The following is a 17,378-nucleotide window of genomic DNA, read 5'->3' as shown; positions in this document are numbered from 1 at the left end:
CTATAAACGTTGGTATTGTTTCACAGAATGAAAGAAATAACTTTTTGCTTGGCGTTCAAGGTCTCCTCCATGCAATTTGTAAAATCTACGGTTTAATGTTGGGAATAATTTGAGGGAAGCGGGCTGTGCGACAGGCGTGCCGGCCCATCAGCTCCTTCCGCAGCTGGGAGAAGAGCAGGTCAGTTCCCCAGGTTACGAGGCCGTGGCGTCACCTGTTGCGTAATCCCGCTGCAAGCTGCACAAACCACAGGCGGCCGAGCAAGGTCCTCAACCTGAAATAATTGCGTTATAGATGCTCGGAGATGATCGTATTTGAGCGGCTGGGCTGCTGCAAAGGTCCTGGAAATAAACCGCATTTCAGACGATACAGCCGTGCCGAAAACTGACCCCTGCGCAACTGATTTCAGTCCCCCCTGCTCCCTCCGTTTTAACTCTGCTGTTTAAATTTAGTGTAATTTGTTAGACAAATGGGACAAACGGTGCACATTGATGGATTATATATCTTTGGGGATCGTGATAATATATTTTTTTCCCCTCCACAAGCCAGCTCTGGACTGTGTGGGAGATGATAGATTAGGCCGACTAGATGTCTGATATAAATTCTGCTTTCTCCTGCAGACTGTGCGTCATGGCTTTCCATATCAACCGTCCTCGATGGCTTTTGACCCCGTGCAGAAAATCCTGGCCGTCGGGACTCAGACCGGAGCTTTGAGGCTGTATCCTTTTTTTTTGTTTGTTTGTTTCACAAGGGAAATTGAAAAGTGCTAAGCAAGGAAAGCAACTGCTAAACACTATAGTGGCGTCTCAAGTTCCTCACACGAGGAAGCTGGCCTTCGACATTCCACGGAATAAGGTGGGGAATGGAAAAAAAAAAAGATCACACACATGCTTGGGTTGCGTTGCTCTGCAGCTGGTAGCGGCTCCTGGAGCAGCCGGGCCTAATTAGCGGTAGCTCTGCAGTTGCATGAAACCCCCTCCTCCCACCCCTCCTCCGCCATATGTTATGGAGCCAACCTCAACGGCTGTGCTGCCCAGTTGGTGCCAGGATGCCACTTCATATGTTCTGTAAACAGAGCCGGACTTGCACGACACACCAACACACGCATTTGTGATTTCGGGTTGTTGTCGAGGAATTCTGTTTGTTTGTTGTTTTTTTTAATTGACCAATCACTGATTTGCACTGACTTTCCACACCTACTGCTCGTCTTCTGGGAGGCGTTAGCACGCTAACTTTGGGCTTTCCTTTGTGATGATGTCCTACTCAGGGAGGCCCTTCTGCTTAGCTTAGATTTTCATTAGACCTGACTCCGTCCTGGTCTTTATCCACTCATCAGATTAAGAGAGTGTTTTGTTTCTGCGTGGCAACACGCAGACGCGCGCACACACACACACACACACGCACACACACACACACACACACACACACACACACACACACACACACACACACACACACACTAGCGCGCAGCTACTATTTTGCTCCTCTTGGTGCAAGGTGAAGCTGATGGGATTACTGTCACTCAGGCAATTGGTCCATTTATCAAAAAGACGCGCTTTATCGATCCGCCTCGTCGGCGCTGGAGTTTGGAAACACTCGCACGGCTCAGAAGACATGAGCCCGATGAGGTATCTACAAGCAATAAATGTCTGCTTTTACAAGACCTGTCTCCGCTACAGTGTTTTAATCAGCGGGTTACTGTAGACGGTTTCCTGCGCTTTACAGAGCTCGTTTGTGGTCGGCGGTGGCATTGGATATCTGGAGCTCTTCCATACATACTTCATTTGTAGACAGCAGGCACAGACTGATTGTCATTAACGAGGTACAGTTTGAAGGCATAAAGCAGTTGTGGTTTTAAAACCACAGATATTTTTAGAGATGTGCAGATCGGGTTCTTCCTGCCTACTACCTGCAGCATCTTTTATTTATTTCCTTTTGAATGTGTTTGATGCCTAAATAGAAGAAAAAGGTGTAATTGGTCCAAATCTGAAATGACCTCAAAGAGAACCAGGTGACTGTTTTGGCTGAGGGAAGTCTGATTGGTGCTCTTCTGTGCTTGACAAAGGGAAACAAAAAGGCACCTTAGAAGGGAACTCCTCCACAAACCTGCCCCTGAAAGCTGCTCCTAAAAGATGCTTAAGTTACCAACTCAGATAAAGTTCAGGTACTAGGTCAGTAATTATGTTGTTGTTTTCCAAACTTCAGGCAGGGCCCCATAAGTTTGTGCAGTCCAACAGGGTCCGCTGACCCTGACAAGTTTTTTTGTGTGTGTGGTTTCTGGATCTGACAGTCTGACAGGACAACCCCGTCTGACCGTGACATTTGCCACTCTCTTTCTGAGTGTTGCGCTAAGACCGTTGCATGACTAATTTACCTAGCTAATATCATCTACCCTATAAAGAGCAGAAAGGTAATGTTCTGCAGAATAAACACACATTTAGTGCGACTATTCTATTGTTCTGCTTAATTCTATGCGTAATCAAAATAATGGAAAAGGAATCCGTTTATCTTAAAGATTCCCAGTTTTGCAGTTGATTATCATAATGTGAAATTCTCACCCAGGCCCATGGTCGGAAGGCAGTGCAGAAAAGCCTGTATTCTGCAAGTTTGTGTTGGGTCAGGTGACCGGTCACGCTAGAACCCAAGACTTTCAAGTCAGCTTTCGAAGCAGAAATATCTCACAGCGTCAGCCGACTTTTTGTTATTTTGTTCTCATTTGGATTCTACGTGCTTTTGAAGTGACTGTGGAAAACAGTTTCTCCTCTTCCACATGTTGATTTGCACAATAAAGAAAACTTCCCACTCAGATGATAAATGATTTGACTTCCTGAGAAAAGCAGCTGATGGTGAAATCTGTGGTCTACCACTTTGGCTTACCAAATGGGGAAGTCTTTTATGTTAAGGAGGGATGACTGAAGTGTGTAAACTCCACAGGGACGGTGAGGAGAGACAGTAGATTCTGTTTCAGTTTGACGGAGTTCATTGTTTCCAATTCATTTCTGCACTGCAGCTTTTTCATATCTGTTTGCATCCATGATTGAATTGTCATATGTATAACGTAGGGCTGTAGATTGTCATTTTTCATTTATATGTTGGTAAAATTTTGATCTAAAGCTGCTGCCAGAAGATGACATCTTCTCATAATGGGCACAATTTCCACGTTTTGATGTTTAATAATTTATTTTAACTATTTTTCTGGAATTAAATGTGATGAAATTTTCAGAATACCTTTGTACTTCACAAGGCCAACAACGCCTATTAATTTGAAGCTAGTGGTTTCTCTATACCAGCATAAAAATACTGATTTCACCAGACCTTAGAACAATGTAGAAGTCCCAGGAAATGGATTGAATTGCGTCTAAATTTCAATGGAATAATCTAGAAGTAGCACTGCTATAAAATCATTCATTTTATCATATCAACAGCTAGATGGTTGATACAGATACCAGACACATTAAAGCTGGTTTTAGACTGGATACCACTCCTACAGTTTTGAATTCTTTCAGTAAAATAGCAGAGAAGCGGAGTTTAGCGCAGACGTCTGTCTTGTCTTGGTTTTAGCGAGCTAACGTCTCGGTCGCTCTCAAATCATGGTCACCAGAGATTACGGCTAGCTTCTTCAAAAACTATAGACTAAAGCAAGACACCTAAAGCAAGGCAATGCTGTTGAGAAAGTAAAATATTTGTGCTAAATATCTAGAGCAGTATGTGTGTTAACCAGAGTAGAGGCTAGCTAGCCGACCTTTGCTAACTAGCCAGCTAATGTTAGCTTTCAGTGTTGATTCATAAAGGGAATTCGTCAAAGGGAAGATGGCAATAAGCATCTTTATATAACGCTTCTCACAAATACAACAGATGTTTTTTTTCATGTTTTGCTCTAGTCTTTTACCACTGTGTACATCTGTTCATTCTTACTTCATTTTTTTGTTTTGTGTAATATCATTCCCCGCAATATTAGCATCACAAAGTCTGTTCCAGAATATTCAGTATTTGGAGACTCTTGTTGCTTAACTCTGCACAAAATGTTACTTAAGATGTTTTGGTTAAGTAATTAAAAAACTGCAACTAAGTTATTTCATTGCCAAAAATGGCAGATGTAGACAGAACAACTTACTCAACAACAGTAATAATAATAAAAGATCATATTGAAAGGAAAAATCTGAATACATTTTATTTTTTCTCTTATCTGAATTCTGTTTACAAGAACCTAAAGAAAAAAGACAAGTACTCTGCTTAGCTAAGCATCCGTTTGCTTCCTGCAAGTCCTATCTTAATATCACAGTATGCACCAACATTACCGCATGCTTTCTTGATATTGTGCAGCCCTATCGGCGACAACATTATTATATGTAGTAATATTATTTTAGCTGCAGCATTGTAATAATTTTTGCTTTATGGATATATTGGAGTAGTATGTTGTATCATCAAATCAATGGCTTAGAGAAATGATTGGTGTAAGACTGTAGACTGTTTCAGATCCCCACATGATTAAACAGAATCTTGCAGATCGGTCCTTTGCTAAGTATGGAAATGATGCGAAACTCACGCAAGAGCTTTGGTGCTCAGCATCCTTCAACACAATCAAACAAAGATAGCAGATTTTAGTGTGGATGTGTTACTTCCACAGCATTCTCAGTAACTCAACAAACTGAGAAACTGACTTTGAAACTATGATTTCTATTTAGGGATTAAATCCTCCCGAGTCCTAAAATGAAATTAAAATCACTGGGAGTTGATGTACGGCTCGCAGCAGATGGAAGATGGACACTTTACTTATTCAACGTATTGGGGGTTTACTTTGTCTTTGCCATTTGAGAAAAGCAGAACATTTTTAAACGTGTCTTATTAATCCAGCAGTGCACCATGAACCGCTTAGTGAGAGGAATTTTTAGAATGTTTTGCTTTCCTCCCACCAAGATTTTATGTTCAAATGGGAAATTACAAGGTTAATAGCGAGACCAGTGGTTGTTTTCTTATATGCGCCTGTGTTTCTGAAAAAGTAAGAAGTAAAAAACACAATTCGTAGTTTGTACTACTAACTGATAGTAGTAAAGCGTTGGAGGAAGTTTGAAAAGAGTGCTGCCTTTGCTCACCAGCGTGATAAAATCTAGTTTTGAGGTTTGTCTTAGTAATTTCCTGCTCGCCTAGAAAGTGGCTTTGCTCTGCAGCACTATTAACCTACATTAAAACAGAAACAGGTTAAACTAGTACAATACATGCTTTCAGCGTGCAAAAGGACAGCTAGCGCTAACCTGTGATGTCAGGCCTGTGGCCTGTGAAGCAACCCCTCACGTTACCACAAACATCCTCATTATTTAAACTATGGTACTCCTCTGCTCTTATTTAAATTTGCCCAGAGGATATAAAACTCCGCCTCCGCACCGGACCGAGTACGGCAGGATTCCCATTAATAATCCTGACGACAAACTGGGAGCTAAAACCAAACGGAGAGGTTAAGGGTCAGGACGAGAGCCGCTGGCCGCAGCTCTGAACTGGCGCCAGCTTAAAAGTCTAAAAGTCTGTGTTTGCCTCTCTGCTTGTGCAGAAGGGATGCCTAACGCTGAGTAGCGTGTTCTGTAACCGTCTCCTGCCACCCCACCTTAGTTTGTTTAAGGAGCCGAGGGCTTGTTTGATTGCAGCTCAGTCAGATCGTCTCGCACGGTTTTAGCCACCGCCGCTTAAGGTGCCACGATCCAGGAAAAAACTGATTAAGTGTTTATGTAAACACATGTTGTTCCAGTAGAGCTGTAAAAGATAAAGTCATTAACTTATAAGTAATCAGCACTTAGGATTCCTAGAAAGCTCTCTTTGTGCTTCATCATTTCTTGTATTTAACATGCAGCTCTTAAGTCAATTACAGAAATGCAACCATGCAGCATTTTTAATGTTTGACTTTGAACTCGTCAAACTTTTAGATATGTTTTGTGTGTTCATTTGTTTTCTGGTGGAAACAGATGCATACACACACCTTCTAATGTCCATCTATCGTCTATATTTGCTTATTCTTGGAACACAGGATGTAGTTGATCGTCATTTAAGTGTTTTTTTTTTTTTTATTCAAATATTCTGCATAAGAGGCCACCATGAAATAACTAAATCTTTCACATTTTCACAGACCCGTATAAGACCCGTATATTTTATTTGCCATCTGGTAGATTAACCAGTGACAGCCGGTCGTTGGTTGTAGTACCGCTAACTTCATCCATTCACTTTGATTAGTAGCGCAGACAGAAAAAGTAAAACATCTATCACATGTACTTCAATGAGTATTTGTATACTATTGATTAATTTAGAAAATTTATGAAGATACGTTAATCATTTTTGTAGCCAATTCTGAATCACTTTGTTCAATAAAGTATCACTCCAAAACAATAACGTAGCAAAGAAACAATGAAAAGGAAACATTTACTTATTATTACATATTCTAATATGTAATGAATTCAAATGTAAATAACTAGACATACATCTGTGTATGTTTGCTTTCATGAATTAATTTTTTACAATCTATTTTTATTTACGAGTCATTTATTGGATTCTTTGGATCTTTTTGAGCACGAATCCTGACCAAAAATAAATTTCTTGCAGATCACACCGACAAACAAAATACTTTGCTTTCACAACCGTATCAGTCCAGAGCTTCTCGGTATGATTAGATCTAACACCATTTCCCCGTTCTGTTGTGAAAGCTTTCACAGACCAGTTTTACCAAACACAGACTGAAAGAAAAATTAAAACAGACGTGTAAAGCAGGTCCCTCTGAAGCTAAAGCTAGCTTCTCTCTCTCTCTGGTTTTATTGGTACATTTGTGGTTTCCCTGGTTTATTGTTCTTCACAGGCTCTTTTCAGGAAGAGTCACATTTTAAACTGAGCCTTTTTGCGTATTCAAGATCCGTTCCACTCACATCCCTGCATCACCTTTGTTGGCAACTCTTCCTCATTTTTCTTTAACTGAGCCAACTTTTAGGTTCGGCCGTGCGGGTGTGGAGTGCTACTGTCAGCATGAGAGCGGTGCTGCTGTCATCCAGCTCCAGTTCCTCATCAATGAGGTGCGTTGTCATCGCCTCTGCATTGTGCTCAATGCTCTTTTTTTTTAACTTCTTCTCTCAGTCAATCCATCTCTTTTCTCTTTTTATCTCTTTTTCATTTTCTTTTTATAGTAGCCCCTGTTAGTAGAGCTTTTAAACCCAGATTAAGCAGTTATGCTACTGATCCAACCCACATTTCTCCTGTTATATTTTGTAAACATGAAACAGTGAGGGAAGCCAAGTCATGTGAGCTGAATGCTAAACATGCGTCTGTTTGCCACTGTCTCCACAGGGGGCGCTGGTGAGTGCCTTAGCTGATGACAGCATCCATCTGTGGAACCTGAGGCAAAAAATTCCAGCTATCCTGCATTCTCTCAAGTTTAACCGGGAGAGGTACAGAAACGCGTTCCGCTCTGTAAACAAAACTTAGATGCTGCAGTCACAGCCGGCTTCGTTCATAAAGCTTTGTGATGCGTTGGTAGTAATTTTATGCCTTATTTCAAGTTCCTTGTTTGAAAATTTCAACTTTTAACATGCAGGGAGTTTGACATTTTTTATGCTGCTTGTTGAGTCTCACCTCAGTCCTTCCAGAAAGTTGTGACATTGCGATCCCAATTACCAATGAGAATTACGTTGTCATTTCAAAATTTTGCAATTTTCGCCAGTCATTGCACCTTTTTTGCAAGATCTGACCAATCACTATGGTTTCTGTGTTTAATTCTTTTCTGGCCAATAATGGCAAGGCTGCTGAATTTTGACCAATAGGGTTAGCCCTCTTCTAATTTAACTTCCTGTTTCACGACGTCGCTTGAAGGACGAACCTGCAAGGTGAAGGATGTAAATAGTGAGATTTGCCAATTTTAAAAAAAATTTTTGCTTATGTTTTTGAGATGTTTTGTAGGATTTGGTTACACTGGATGTACAGTTAATTTTCACTTAGATGACCAGTATGGACTTTTTTTTTTTTTGACTCCTCAGGACATAATTTTATTTTTATTAAGGTACTTGAAAATGTTATTTTCACTTCAACTTCTGTATTTTCTGGACCTTTTTTTTTCTTTTCATAATTTGGCTTTGGCTGGTGATTTGTTCACCAGAGCAACTTATAGTCAGGAAAATACGGTGATTATGTGCAGCTTTTTTGTAAGACCATGTTATGTCAAAAATATAACTTAAAAAAAAAAAAAAAAGCAATGTCAGGCCGCAACAATCACAAAAAAGCATCGTAACATCCTGGAGGGACTGATGTATGGTGAGTCTTTTATCTCTAGTAATTTGTATTTATTTGTTTAGCTTAATTTTAGCCTTTTCAATGTGAACCTGAAGCTTTTTTTCCCCAAATGTTACATGGAAGTTGTTTCTAATAATGAAAAAGTAACATCTTGCTGTATTTCTACTACAGCTGCCCAGGTTGGCAACAATCCACCTAAAACACAATTTCTCGTTGTTTTGCTGCATCTTTTAAAATTCCCATGGTCTTTGAAAGTCCCACGAGACGTAAACGGAGACGGCAGGGGGGATGTTTGTTTAAAAACACGGCATCTGCACAATGAGTACATCCTATACTGTAAAAGTGATGTACGGCCCGGTGCGTCCTCCGCCCCGGTCGAGAAAAGACAGCAGTATTTATTCTGCTATTCCTCCCCGCTGAGTTATAAATAGTACGGGTTCATTAGTGTGACACAGTGCAAGGCCTTTGTAATTAAATTCTAGTCATTCAACGCTCCTTCCAGTTGGACCAGCGTGATTAGGGACAAGCGGGGGCCTTTTGATGGCTCTGACTCATGGGATAATGAAAAGCCTGCTGCTGATGCATCCTGATCTCTTGCAGAATCACATACTGCCACCTGCCCTTCCAGAGCAAATGGCTGTACATCGGCTCAGAGCGAGGAAACATCCACATCGTCAACGTGGAGTCCTTCACCCTCTCAGGCTATGTCATCATGTGGAACAAAGCCATCGAATTGTGAGTCTGCACTCCAGAGCGTTCTTCTCTCTTCCTCACCCTTTTGTTCCATTTGCATATCAGGCTGTCGCACCGGTGCAGCCGACACTCAACACAGGAAACTCCAAAATGCAGAGGAATGCGACTGGCTGTGCCTCCGCTGATATTGTGTCCCGTAGAGCTGATAAAGCCATAGCTCTGATCAAGTGTAGCTGTGGCACAGGGGTGGTGATTATGCCATGCCAGGACTTGTGGTGGAGACTCCTGGAGGTGTTTGCTGCCTGATTTGACAGAACATGACAGGAAGTGCCCTCTTGGTGACCCCAGTGACCTAATTCTGTGACCCAAACACTCACTGTGATGATCCTATCTTTAATTTTTTTAAAAATTTTTTATTAAGTGACTTTTGACAACACAGGGTTACCTGTAGGACTTTTGTGACACGACGACTATATTAAATAACTACGCTACTGTTGAGCTTAGGATCAATTTCACAGCCTTCAACTTAAAAACTTTCTTCCGCCTTTTCTCTCTCTCTACTTCAGACCGCCATCTCTAGTTTTGCTTCACTCCTGAGAGCAGCGCACAGTAGCCGGCATCGCAGACAGACATGCAGGAGCCGACTTTGTTGCTCTTTCAAACTAAAGTAAATTTTAATGTTTCGTGTGGCGACTTTTATTTTGCCACCATTGGTTACATGGGGAGGAAACCCTGCAGTGTTTTGGTCAAATTTGATCTCGGTCTTGGGATAAATTCACGATCGGAAACTTTGCTCGCGGCACCGTTCCGTCGCCGTAAACATTGAATGGCAGTGAAAATGCGTGCCGAAAAGCTCCTGAGAAATGAAAACTTGGGCCGGTAGAAGCTCTTTTCAAGTAATTTTTTTTCCTCCCCTCCTGCGTGCCCACAAGCGAGCTAAAAAAAAATTGATTTTTAGACTGTGACTGGCAGCCGAAATGAGTAGCAGACGCCGAGGTGTGTGTTTGAGTGCGAGGCTGCAGGTGAAATCCGATAAATTGCTGCTTTAGATCTCAGAGTTGAAAGTGTCAGAGCAAAGTGTGCCATCCGTGAAGGAAACAGCCACTGAAGATGGGAAATGATTTTTGCCTCGCCGCTTGTGAAAATGGAAAAGAGAAGATGTAGTGTGAAATGTGAAAGATAATTCACAGTCATTTCTTTGTAAAAGGCTTGTCAGATCTCTGACAGAAATGTCTCTTTCTGGGCTTTTTAGCTCCGTGGCTCGCCTCTCTTTTCTTGTGCTGCTACTTATTAAGTGAAGGAGCCCTGCTAGTAAAATAATTACAAAGTTCGAACGTCTCTTCATGTTTTGGGAAAGTTGATAGTTATGACATGGATTTGCAATTTTGCCTCTTTGCACCATTGCATTTGACTTGGATTACTGCTGTTAACTTATATTTAAAGAGTGGAGCTGTGAGTTTAAGTAAACGGGATCAATTGAAATATTCCTTATGCTATGTGAGTAATTATGTCCATTGTTTTTTAAGATTGTGCTTTGACATGTTAAGACATGTCCAAGGTATCAGCGTCCCGTTAAAGACGCACACAAAAACCTTAGAGCACGTTGTTCTTAGGAAATCAGTGATTTAATTTCTTCAGTGATTTTTTTCTTCTTCTTTTTTTTTATTTCCTTTTCCATATTTAAATGTTCATTGCATATTTTGCAAATGAACATTAGCATGTTTGAGAACTCCTACAGTCTCCCGTGGCAACCATTCAGCTGTGTAAAACGACAGGGTGGACTTAGCTCCGCCTTCGACAACGAAGCTCCTCCTTGGGCCTGTAGTTTCCTCACAAAGCATCAGTCAAATTTCTTTGATAAATTTAGCATTTTTATAATAATAGTTATAAAAATGGTGCTATGTAGCAGGGAAATACATAATACTTTCATTTAATTAAAAAAATTGTGAACTTGTGCTATTGCACCAGTATGTACAGTTTAAGGATTTTTTAAATGCATTATTTGCCTTGACTTGTTAAAAGATTGATATTTATTGCATTTTCTGATCAGATAAATGCCATCTAGCCTCTGTAGTTTATTAATTAAATCAAGCACTATTTAATTTTAGGCCTAATTTTAACACATGAACACTACTTGTCTTATTCAGAACATTTACTTCAAAACAATTTCCTAAACTGGCAAAACATCAAGCATAATGTTTATCCCAGTAGAAATATAAATAAAAATTTGCAATATCTGTTTTTTCTTTCCTTTCTGTTTTTTTCCCCCTAATATTGTGCAGCTCTAATAAGTGACGGCAGAATAGCTGCTTGTGCAAAGAAAGAACTTTTCTGTGCAGCCGTCCAAATCCTGAAAACCAGAGGTGGGCGTCTCGTCACCGGAGCCTTCAATCAGCAGCTATCTTAATGAATCCACAGCGGAGATTGCTTTTCACTTACAGAGAACTGAAGGCACAACAAGCCACAAACGGGCCGCAGCCCTTCAAGCGTTTCATTAAAGAACCTTATTATTCATAAACACCAAAGCCTCTGGTTAATAACGGATTCTCATGCAAAGTCTGAAAAGTCACCTTTTTTTAAGTCAGAAGCTAAGAATCAGTCGTGTTTCGAATGCGGTTCAGACTCATTTACGACGGCGTGCAGTCGCTTTCATCCAGGTAGTGTGTGCCGTCTGCGTGCTTTCATCGTGTCAGCTGCCTGTTTAAGCCGAATCCTCATTAGGCGGCGGTGGCGGCGGCGGCTGGAGTTCATCTTCTGGTCTTTCTCTTGTTTCTACTCACTGCGACATCTCTGTCTGTATTGACTCATCAGCAGCAATGAGATCATTAGCCACCGGAGCCAGACCACACTCAGAGGCAGCAACACGTTCTTCAGGCCAGATCTTCGCTTTCCTCCGTGCCCCTCACTCCGTTGCCTCGGTGATCCTGTCTCCACGCAGCATAATCTGCCACAGACCCCCGTACTCGCTCTGTTTCTCTCTCATGTGTCATCTCTCTTTCTGTAGTTCACTGGTGCTTTTTTTTCTTTTTTTTTCTTACCAGGATATTTTGTTTTACCTTTGTGCGAGCCAGTCAGTGTTGCTTGTTATTTTTTATTTTTTTCCTTCACCTAATTGCCTCATTATCTGAACTAGGCTTATGAAAGCTGCCACAGTTTCTCTGTCAGTGTCTAGCTCTAAAATGTAAGATGCACATCATGTCTGACCATGCTTCAAAATGTCCTTAGATTGCATTAAAATGCGTGTTGCTGTTCTGTTGCAGATCCACCAAGACACACCCAGGGCCTGTTGTGCACATTAGTGATAACCCCATGGACGAGGGGAAGGTAACTTATAAATTAAAACACTCAACAATTTAAAAAGTGTGTCCAAATCTATTTTATCCTAATATCTATGTGTGTGTTCTATATGTGTATGATTATGTGTAGTTTTTCCATCATTTTCATTCATTTCTTTGTAATCAAATTGCATAAACCACCTTTCTGGGCATAAGAAGGCATCTTATTGATTTTTTTTGTTTTGTTTTTCGGGATACATGTTTTTTGACTTGTTTTACAGCACTTAGGTCTTAAGTATGTTTTGTAAATAATCTGACATTGACTGTTTTTAGCGTGCTATAAATGCTGTAGCGCTCCTAACAATCAGTTGTAAATCATAACATTTTCATTTAAACATTTTAAATGTTTTTTTGTTGTTTTTTTTGGACATTTTTCCTAAAACCGTTCGTTTTTCCCAATCAAATAATACCATACTTTATTACTTTTCATGTCATAAAGTATGTCCTCAACTCTAACGATGCATTTGTGGAACGTCGGGGATGAAATCCAGTTTAATTTTGCTTTTTCTCTTCTCATTGCAGCTTCTGATTGGATTTGAGTGTGGGGTCGTGGTGTTGTGGGATTTGAAGTCCAAGAAAGCTGACTACCGCTACAATTATGACGAGGTGAGGCGTCTCCTTTCACTTTTGCTCAGTTCTTGTGAGCGAACCGGTTCGGTCTGGCGTGTTTGGATTTGTTTCGTTTCCGTCCGAATGACAGCTCCAAATAGTTTGAAACACAAAACCCTTAGTCATTGTCGGTGGAATGACTAAGGGAAAATAAAACAAGATTGGAAATCATTGAGCAAACGGCTCAGGAACTGATTACCTCCCTTTGTAAGGACCAACAGGCTTTTACATCAACACGCCTTGAAGTTTGTCAATATTTTGTCTCATAACTTCGACAAACCTCGATGTATTTTAATACATCTTGTGTAATAAACCAGCAAAAAGACGTCTGTAATTGTGGCGGGAAAGGGAAAAGATACTAGACTGTCAGGTTTTTGGTACAAGTGTTCATGTTTTTACCAATGTGCCGTGAATTTGTTTTTAGCCCCCTTTACTGTGACGCCCCTAAGTGAAATCTAGTTCAACCAATTTCCTGATTAAGTAAGAGTTTACCTCTTAAGTAATTTAATTTCAGTCTAAATCCAGATGTTAGAGAGCATTAGTGAAAATCATCATGAAGACACTGAGATAAATAGTTTTGAATATCAGTTTTCTGATTTTATTTGTATGATAAAAAAATCATGAACTTTTTGTGTTCCTCTAAAGCCACTTTTTTGTGGATGTAGTCTTATCAAATGTAGGAAATCTGGGAGTCTGATTACTTTTGCAATGAACTGCATGCAAGAAGATGCCAACCACCACTTATAAAAATGCAACAAACGCCTATAGAGAACCTAATTCTAACTTTCCATTTGGTGGAGCACAATGTTAAACATCTTAGCGATGCGCCTCTGTGTGTCTCAGGCGATCCACTCGGTTGCTTGGCACCACGAGGGGAAACAGTTTGTCTGCAGCCACTCCGATGGCACTCTGACCACGTGGAATATACGCGCCCCGGCCAAGCCTGCCCAGATCATCACGCCACATGGTAGGAGCTGTCGCGCACACACACGCACACACGCACGCAAGCACACACACACACACACACACACACACACACACACACACACACACACACACAGAGTCATGTTTTTACGTGCAGCGAGGCATGTCGTGTGTTGAGAGCGTCGATTCTTTAAAGTTCTGAAACTGCTCCTCCTGGCTTCTAACAGGAAAACAGCCTAAGGATGGAAAAAAGCCAGAGCCGTGCAAGCCTATCCTAAAAGTGGAGTACAAAACTACAAGAGCTGGGTAAGTGTGATGGCAGAAAGCTCCCACCCTTCCTGTGTCTGCTCGCGCCTGGATCCATATCCTGTGTTCAGAGGCGCCTTTCCTGTTCTGCATAAACCAAACACATCAGTTTGGATGACGGCGTCCTTATTGTAGATGGAAAGCTGGAAAGGTGCCTATCGTCAGCGTTGGTGCTCTCAGAGGTTGTGTTTTGATTATGTAATGAATGATGTTTCCTTATGATTGGTTGTCACATGCTTTATGGTAGTCATGTTGTGATCTCTTTTATTGGAGAAGTGGTTTAGTAAAGCAGAAAGTCCAAGAATTCTGAAAAAGTCTTAAATTCATCCCCCTGAAAATAATGCCTTGAAATGTCTTAAAATCACGTATCTGAAATTAAGGCCTTAAAATATCTTTAAAAACGTGTATCTGACATTAACACCTTAAAATGTCTAATTCACATATCTGAAATTAAGGCCTTTAAATGTCTTAAATTCATTAAAAAAATAAGTTGGTCTTAAATACATTAATGACAGGTCTTAAATGTAATCATTTCACATTTTAATCTTGTATATTCTATGTAGTTTTCTTTTTTCTCAAGGGAACTGCTAAACTTTGAGTTCTGCACAGACATCCTCACTATGTTTTGTGACTCAGTGTTGTTGTGGCTACCGGTAACTAGCTGCTAATATACCCTTGCTTGCTAGCTAGTTAGCTTATTTTGTTTGTGTACATCCATCATGGGTGTGTGCGAACTTGTATCCAGTTGGCTGGATGATGTTCATCTTAGCCACTGGCTCACTTCTGTTCCCAATCCATTCAATTTATTTATTTGTGATTTTCTTTTGTGTTTTCTATCATGTTGCAGGTCTTAAATTTCACTCATAATGGCCTAGAAAAGGTCTTTAAAAGTCTTGAGCTTAAGTTGGTCAAGCATGCAAAAACGCTATAAAGAGGAAATGGACGCTTTGCTATGTCAAGGTCAAAAAGTAAAAAAAATAATAAAAAAAGAAAGAAAACTTGAACATCCTCACTGAAAGTGATCTAGTTATCTCACTTTTTTCCTCAGGTATTTGAGGACAGGGATTAATTAGTTGTTATGATTAAAAAGTAGGATTCTCCTGAAAAAGGGGGCCAGATACTCTCAGGAGAAGGTGCAACAGTAAATTTTGTCCCTCCTCACCCATTTACCACTGACATGACCTGGTCCTTTTAATATTTACAACAGTGCTACTGTAACTGAGCGAGCCGTAAAGTTCTTTGTGTGTTTTTGCCATTACCAGTGACCCGTTCATGGTTCTGTCCGGAGGGCTGTCGTACGACACAGTGGGGAGGAGAGCCTGTTTGACCGTGATGCACGGGAAGAGCACTGCCGTCCTGGAGATGGACTATCCCATTGTAGATTTCCTAACGCTCTGCGAAACTCCATATCCAAACGGTGAGTTGTGAAAGCTGTCTGCAGCAGACTTGCTTCATTTCCATTAAAAGTCACACAACTTCAATCATTTATGTTCATATTTTGCTCTCATTTCATTCTTGCCAGACTTTCAGGAGCCTTACGCTGTGGTGGTCCTCCTCGAGAAGGATTTAGTTGTAATAGATCTTGGACAAATTGGGTAATTATTTACCGCCTTTAAATGTAAAAAAAAAAATAGTAGTATTCTAGGATTGTGTTTGATTTCTCTCTGCATGGTTTGATATAAGAACACAAAAGGCAAGTTTCAAGTATCATTATGAGCTTTTGACTGTAACTAATGACTTATGTGTACTGTTGAATAAGTTCAACAAATAGTTTTTGCCTCAACAAGACTATGTCCAAACGTTTTTGCCATGAGGAAAATAACTACATCACTACAGAGACATTGTTCTGCGATAAATTTCTACCCTGGTAATCTGTTTTTAGTTGGTAAAATCAACGGAAACCCAGTCATGTAATAATGCAAGAGTGTAAAAATGACGAAAATGTTTCTGCTGTGGAATCATACCTGTAATGTCTGGAGCTGCACAGGGGACAATGGGAATCGCTAATCCTGATCAGTTTTAAAATAAAAAATATAGTCTTTTTCCAACAAGGCTTGTTTTTTGTTAAGGTTTGGCTGCCATGGCAACAATAACCTTCTGTGTGGAAGCTGTCACTGGTTGAAGAAAACTTGAAATTAGTCTAGATCTTTTTAAAATCAGTAAGGTATTAATTATGTCAGAAGTATGTATTCAAAGTTAAATTTCTTTACTATGACACGTTAAGGCTGCGAAAGAGTGAGAGAGAGCAAGGCTTTGAGTAGCTAAGAGCAAATTTGTTCTGACATTTTTAACTTTTAACCTCTGCCTGTCATTGAAAATTGCAAATTTGGTAATGTTGGCAGCTCTTTGTACATTTTATATGCAGTTAAGCAATTGAATAATTTTCTCTGTAATACACACAAAAAATTGCTGCCTTAGTAATGCTAACCCCGCTAATTGCTAAGACGCTAAAGCCAGTTTAGTAGGTGCTCAGTCATTTTTAAAAAAAATATTCCTAATCTGCCATTCTACAGCAACTGCTCTCACACAGCGACACACATCGTCAAGGTTTTAAGAGAAATCAGAAATAGAAGATTTAACATTTAAAATAAGATCAAGCAAATTTCAACATCTGTCAGCAAACTTTGATTGGTGCATCTCTAACTTTCTCATTTAAAGATACTTATAAGTTACAGTTGTGTTTAAAAAAAAGAGCAGGGATCAAATATAGAAGTCATTATTGGCATCTTTGAAAAAGTTTAATTATCAACAAACCCAAGCAGCATTAGATCACGCAAACTCTTAAACTATCTTGAAACGTAATATTTTCCTTAAGTTATTTTCACACGTCAACAGTTTTTGTTTATCGTGACAGGTATCCGATATTCGAGAGCCCTTACCCTCTCTCCATCCACGAGTCGCCGGTGACGTGTTGCGAGTATTTTGCCGACTGCCCCTCTGAACTCATCCCTGCACTTTACTCTGTCGGCAGCCGGCAAAAACGACAAGGCTACAGCAAGAAGGTGATTCACTCCTCTTTGTTAAACGGACCTGAAATTGTCTCTCCCGTTGTAGCGTTTGGGTTCGGAGACACAGTGTCTAACGGGAAGGCAGCAAGAGAGGGAAATCTTGTGGCAGATACAGTAAATAATTTGGCCTGAGTCAGACGGGTAACGATCATAATTTAATCAGTTTTCTCCTTTTTACAGGAATGGCCCATTAGTGGTGGAAACTGGGGCCAAGGCACACAGACTTACCCAGAGATTATCATCACAGGG

The 17,378-nt window shown here is 40.4% G+C and overlaps 1 protein-coding gene across 5 annotated transcripts in view; it reads left to right on the top strand.

Annotated features, from left to right (window-relative positions):
- stxbp5b (syntaxin binding protein 5b (tomosyn)) overlaps positions 1 to 17,378 on the top strand; it is a 37,641-nt gene that overhangs the window by 1,778 nt on the left and 18,485 nt on the right. For all 5 annotated transcript variants that reach the window (XM_088002583.1, XM_088002582.1, XM_015004876.2 and 2 more), the window contains 12 exons: positions 619 to 716; positions 6,963 to 7,044; positions 7,316 to 7,416; positions 8,855 to 8,989; positions 12,208 to 12,271; positions 12,805 to 12,888; positions 13,735 to 13,858; positions 14,043 to 14,121; positions 15,384 to 15,538; positions 15,644 to 15,716; positions 16,976 to 17,123; positions 17,310 to 17,377. In XM_088002583.1, the coding sequence (XP_087858709.1) occupies positions 619 to 716; positions 6,963 to 7,044; positions 7,316 to 7,416; positions 8,855 to 8,989; positions 12,208 to 12,271; positions 12,805 to 12,888; positions 13,735 to 13,858; positions 14,043 to 14,121; positions 15,384 to 15,538; positions 15,644 to 15,716; positions 16,976 to 17,123; positions 17,310 to 17,377 (1,211 nt within the window). The remainder of the gene's footprint in view (positions 1 to 618; positions 717 to 6,962; positions 7,045 to 7,315; positions 7,417 to 8,854; positions 8,990 to 12,207; positions 12,272 to 12,804; positions 12,889 to 13,734; positions 13,859 to 14,042; positions 14,122 to 15,383; positions 15,539 to 15,643; positions 15,717 to 16,975; positions 17,124 to 17,309; position 17,378) is intronic.

The sequence above is a fragment of the Poecilia mexicana genome, unplaced genomic scaffold (assembly GCF_051168715.1).
Source record: "Poecilia mexicana isolate PSO_F unplaced genomic scaffold, ASM5116871v1 scaffold_22, whole genome shotgun sequence".
Lineage (NCBI taxonomy): Eukaryota > Metazoa > Chordata > Actinopteri > Cyprinodontiformes > Poeciliidae > Poecilia > Poecilia mexicana.
This window is presented reverse-complemented; position numbering and strand designations above follow the sequence as displayed.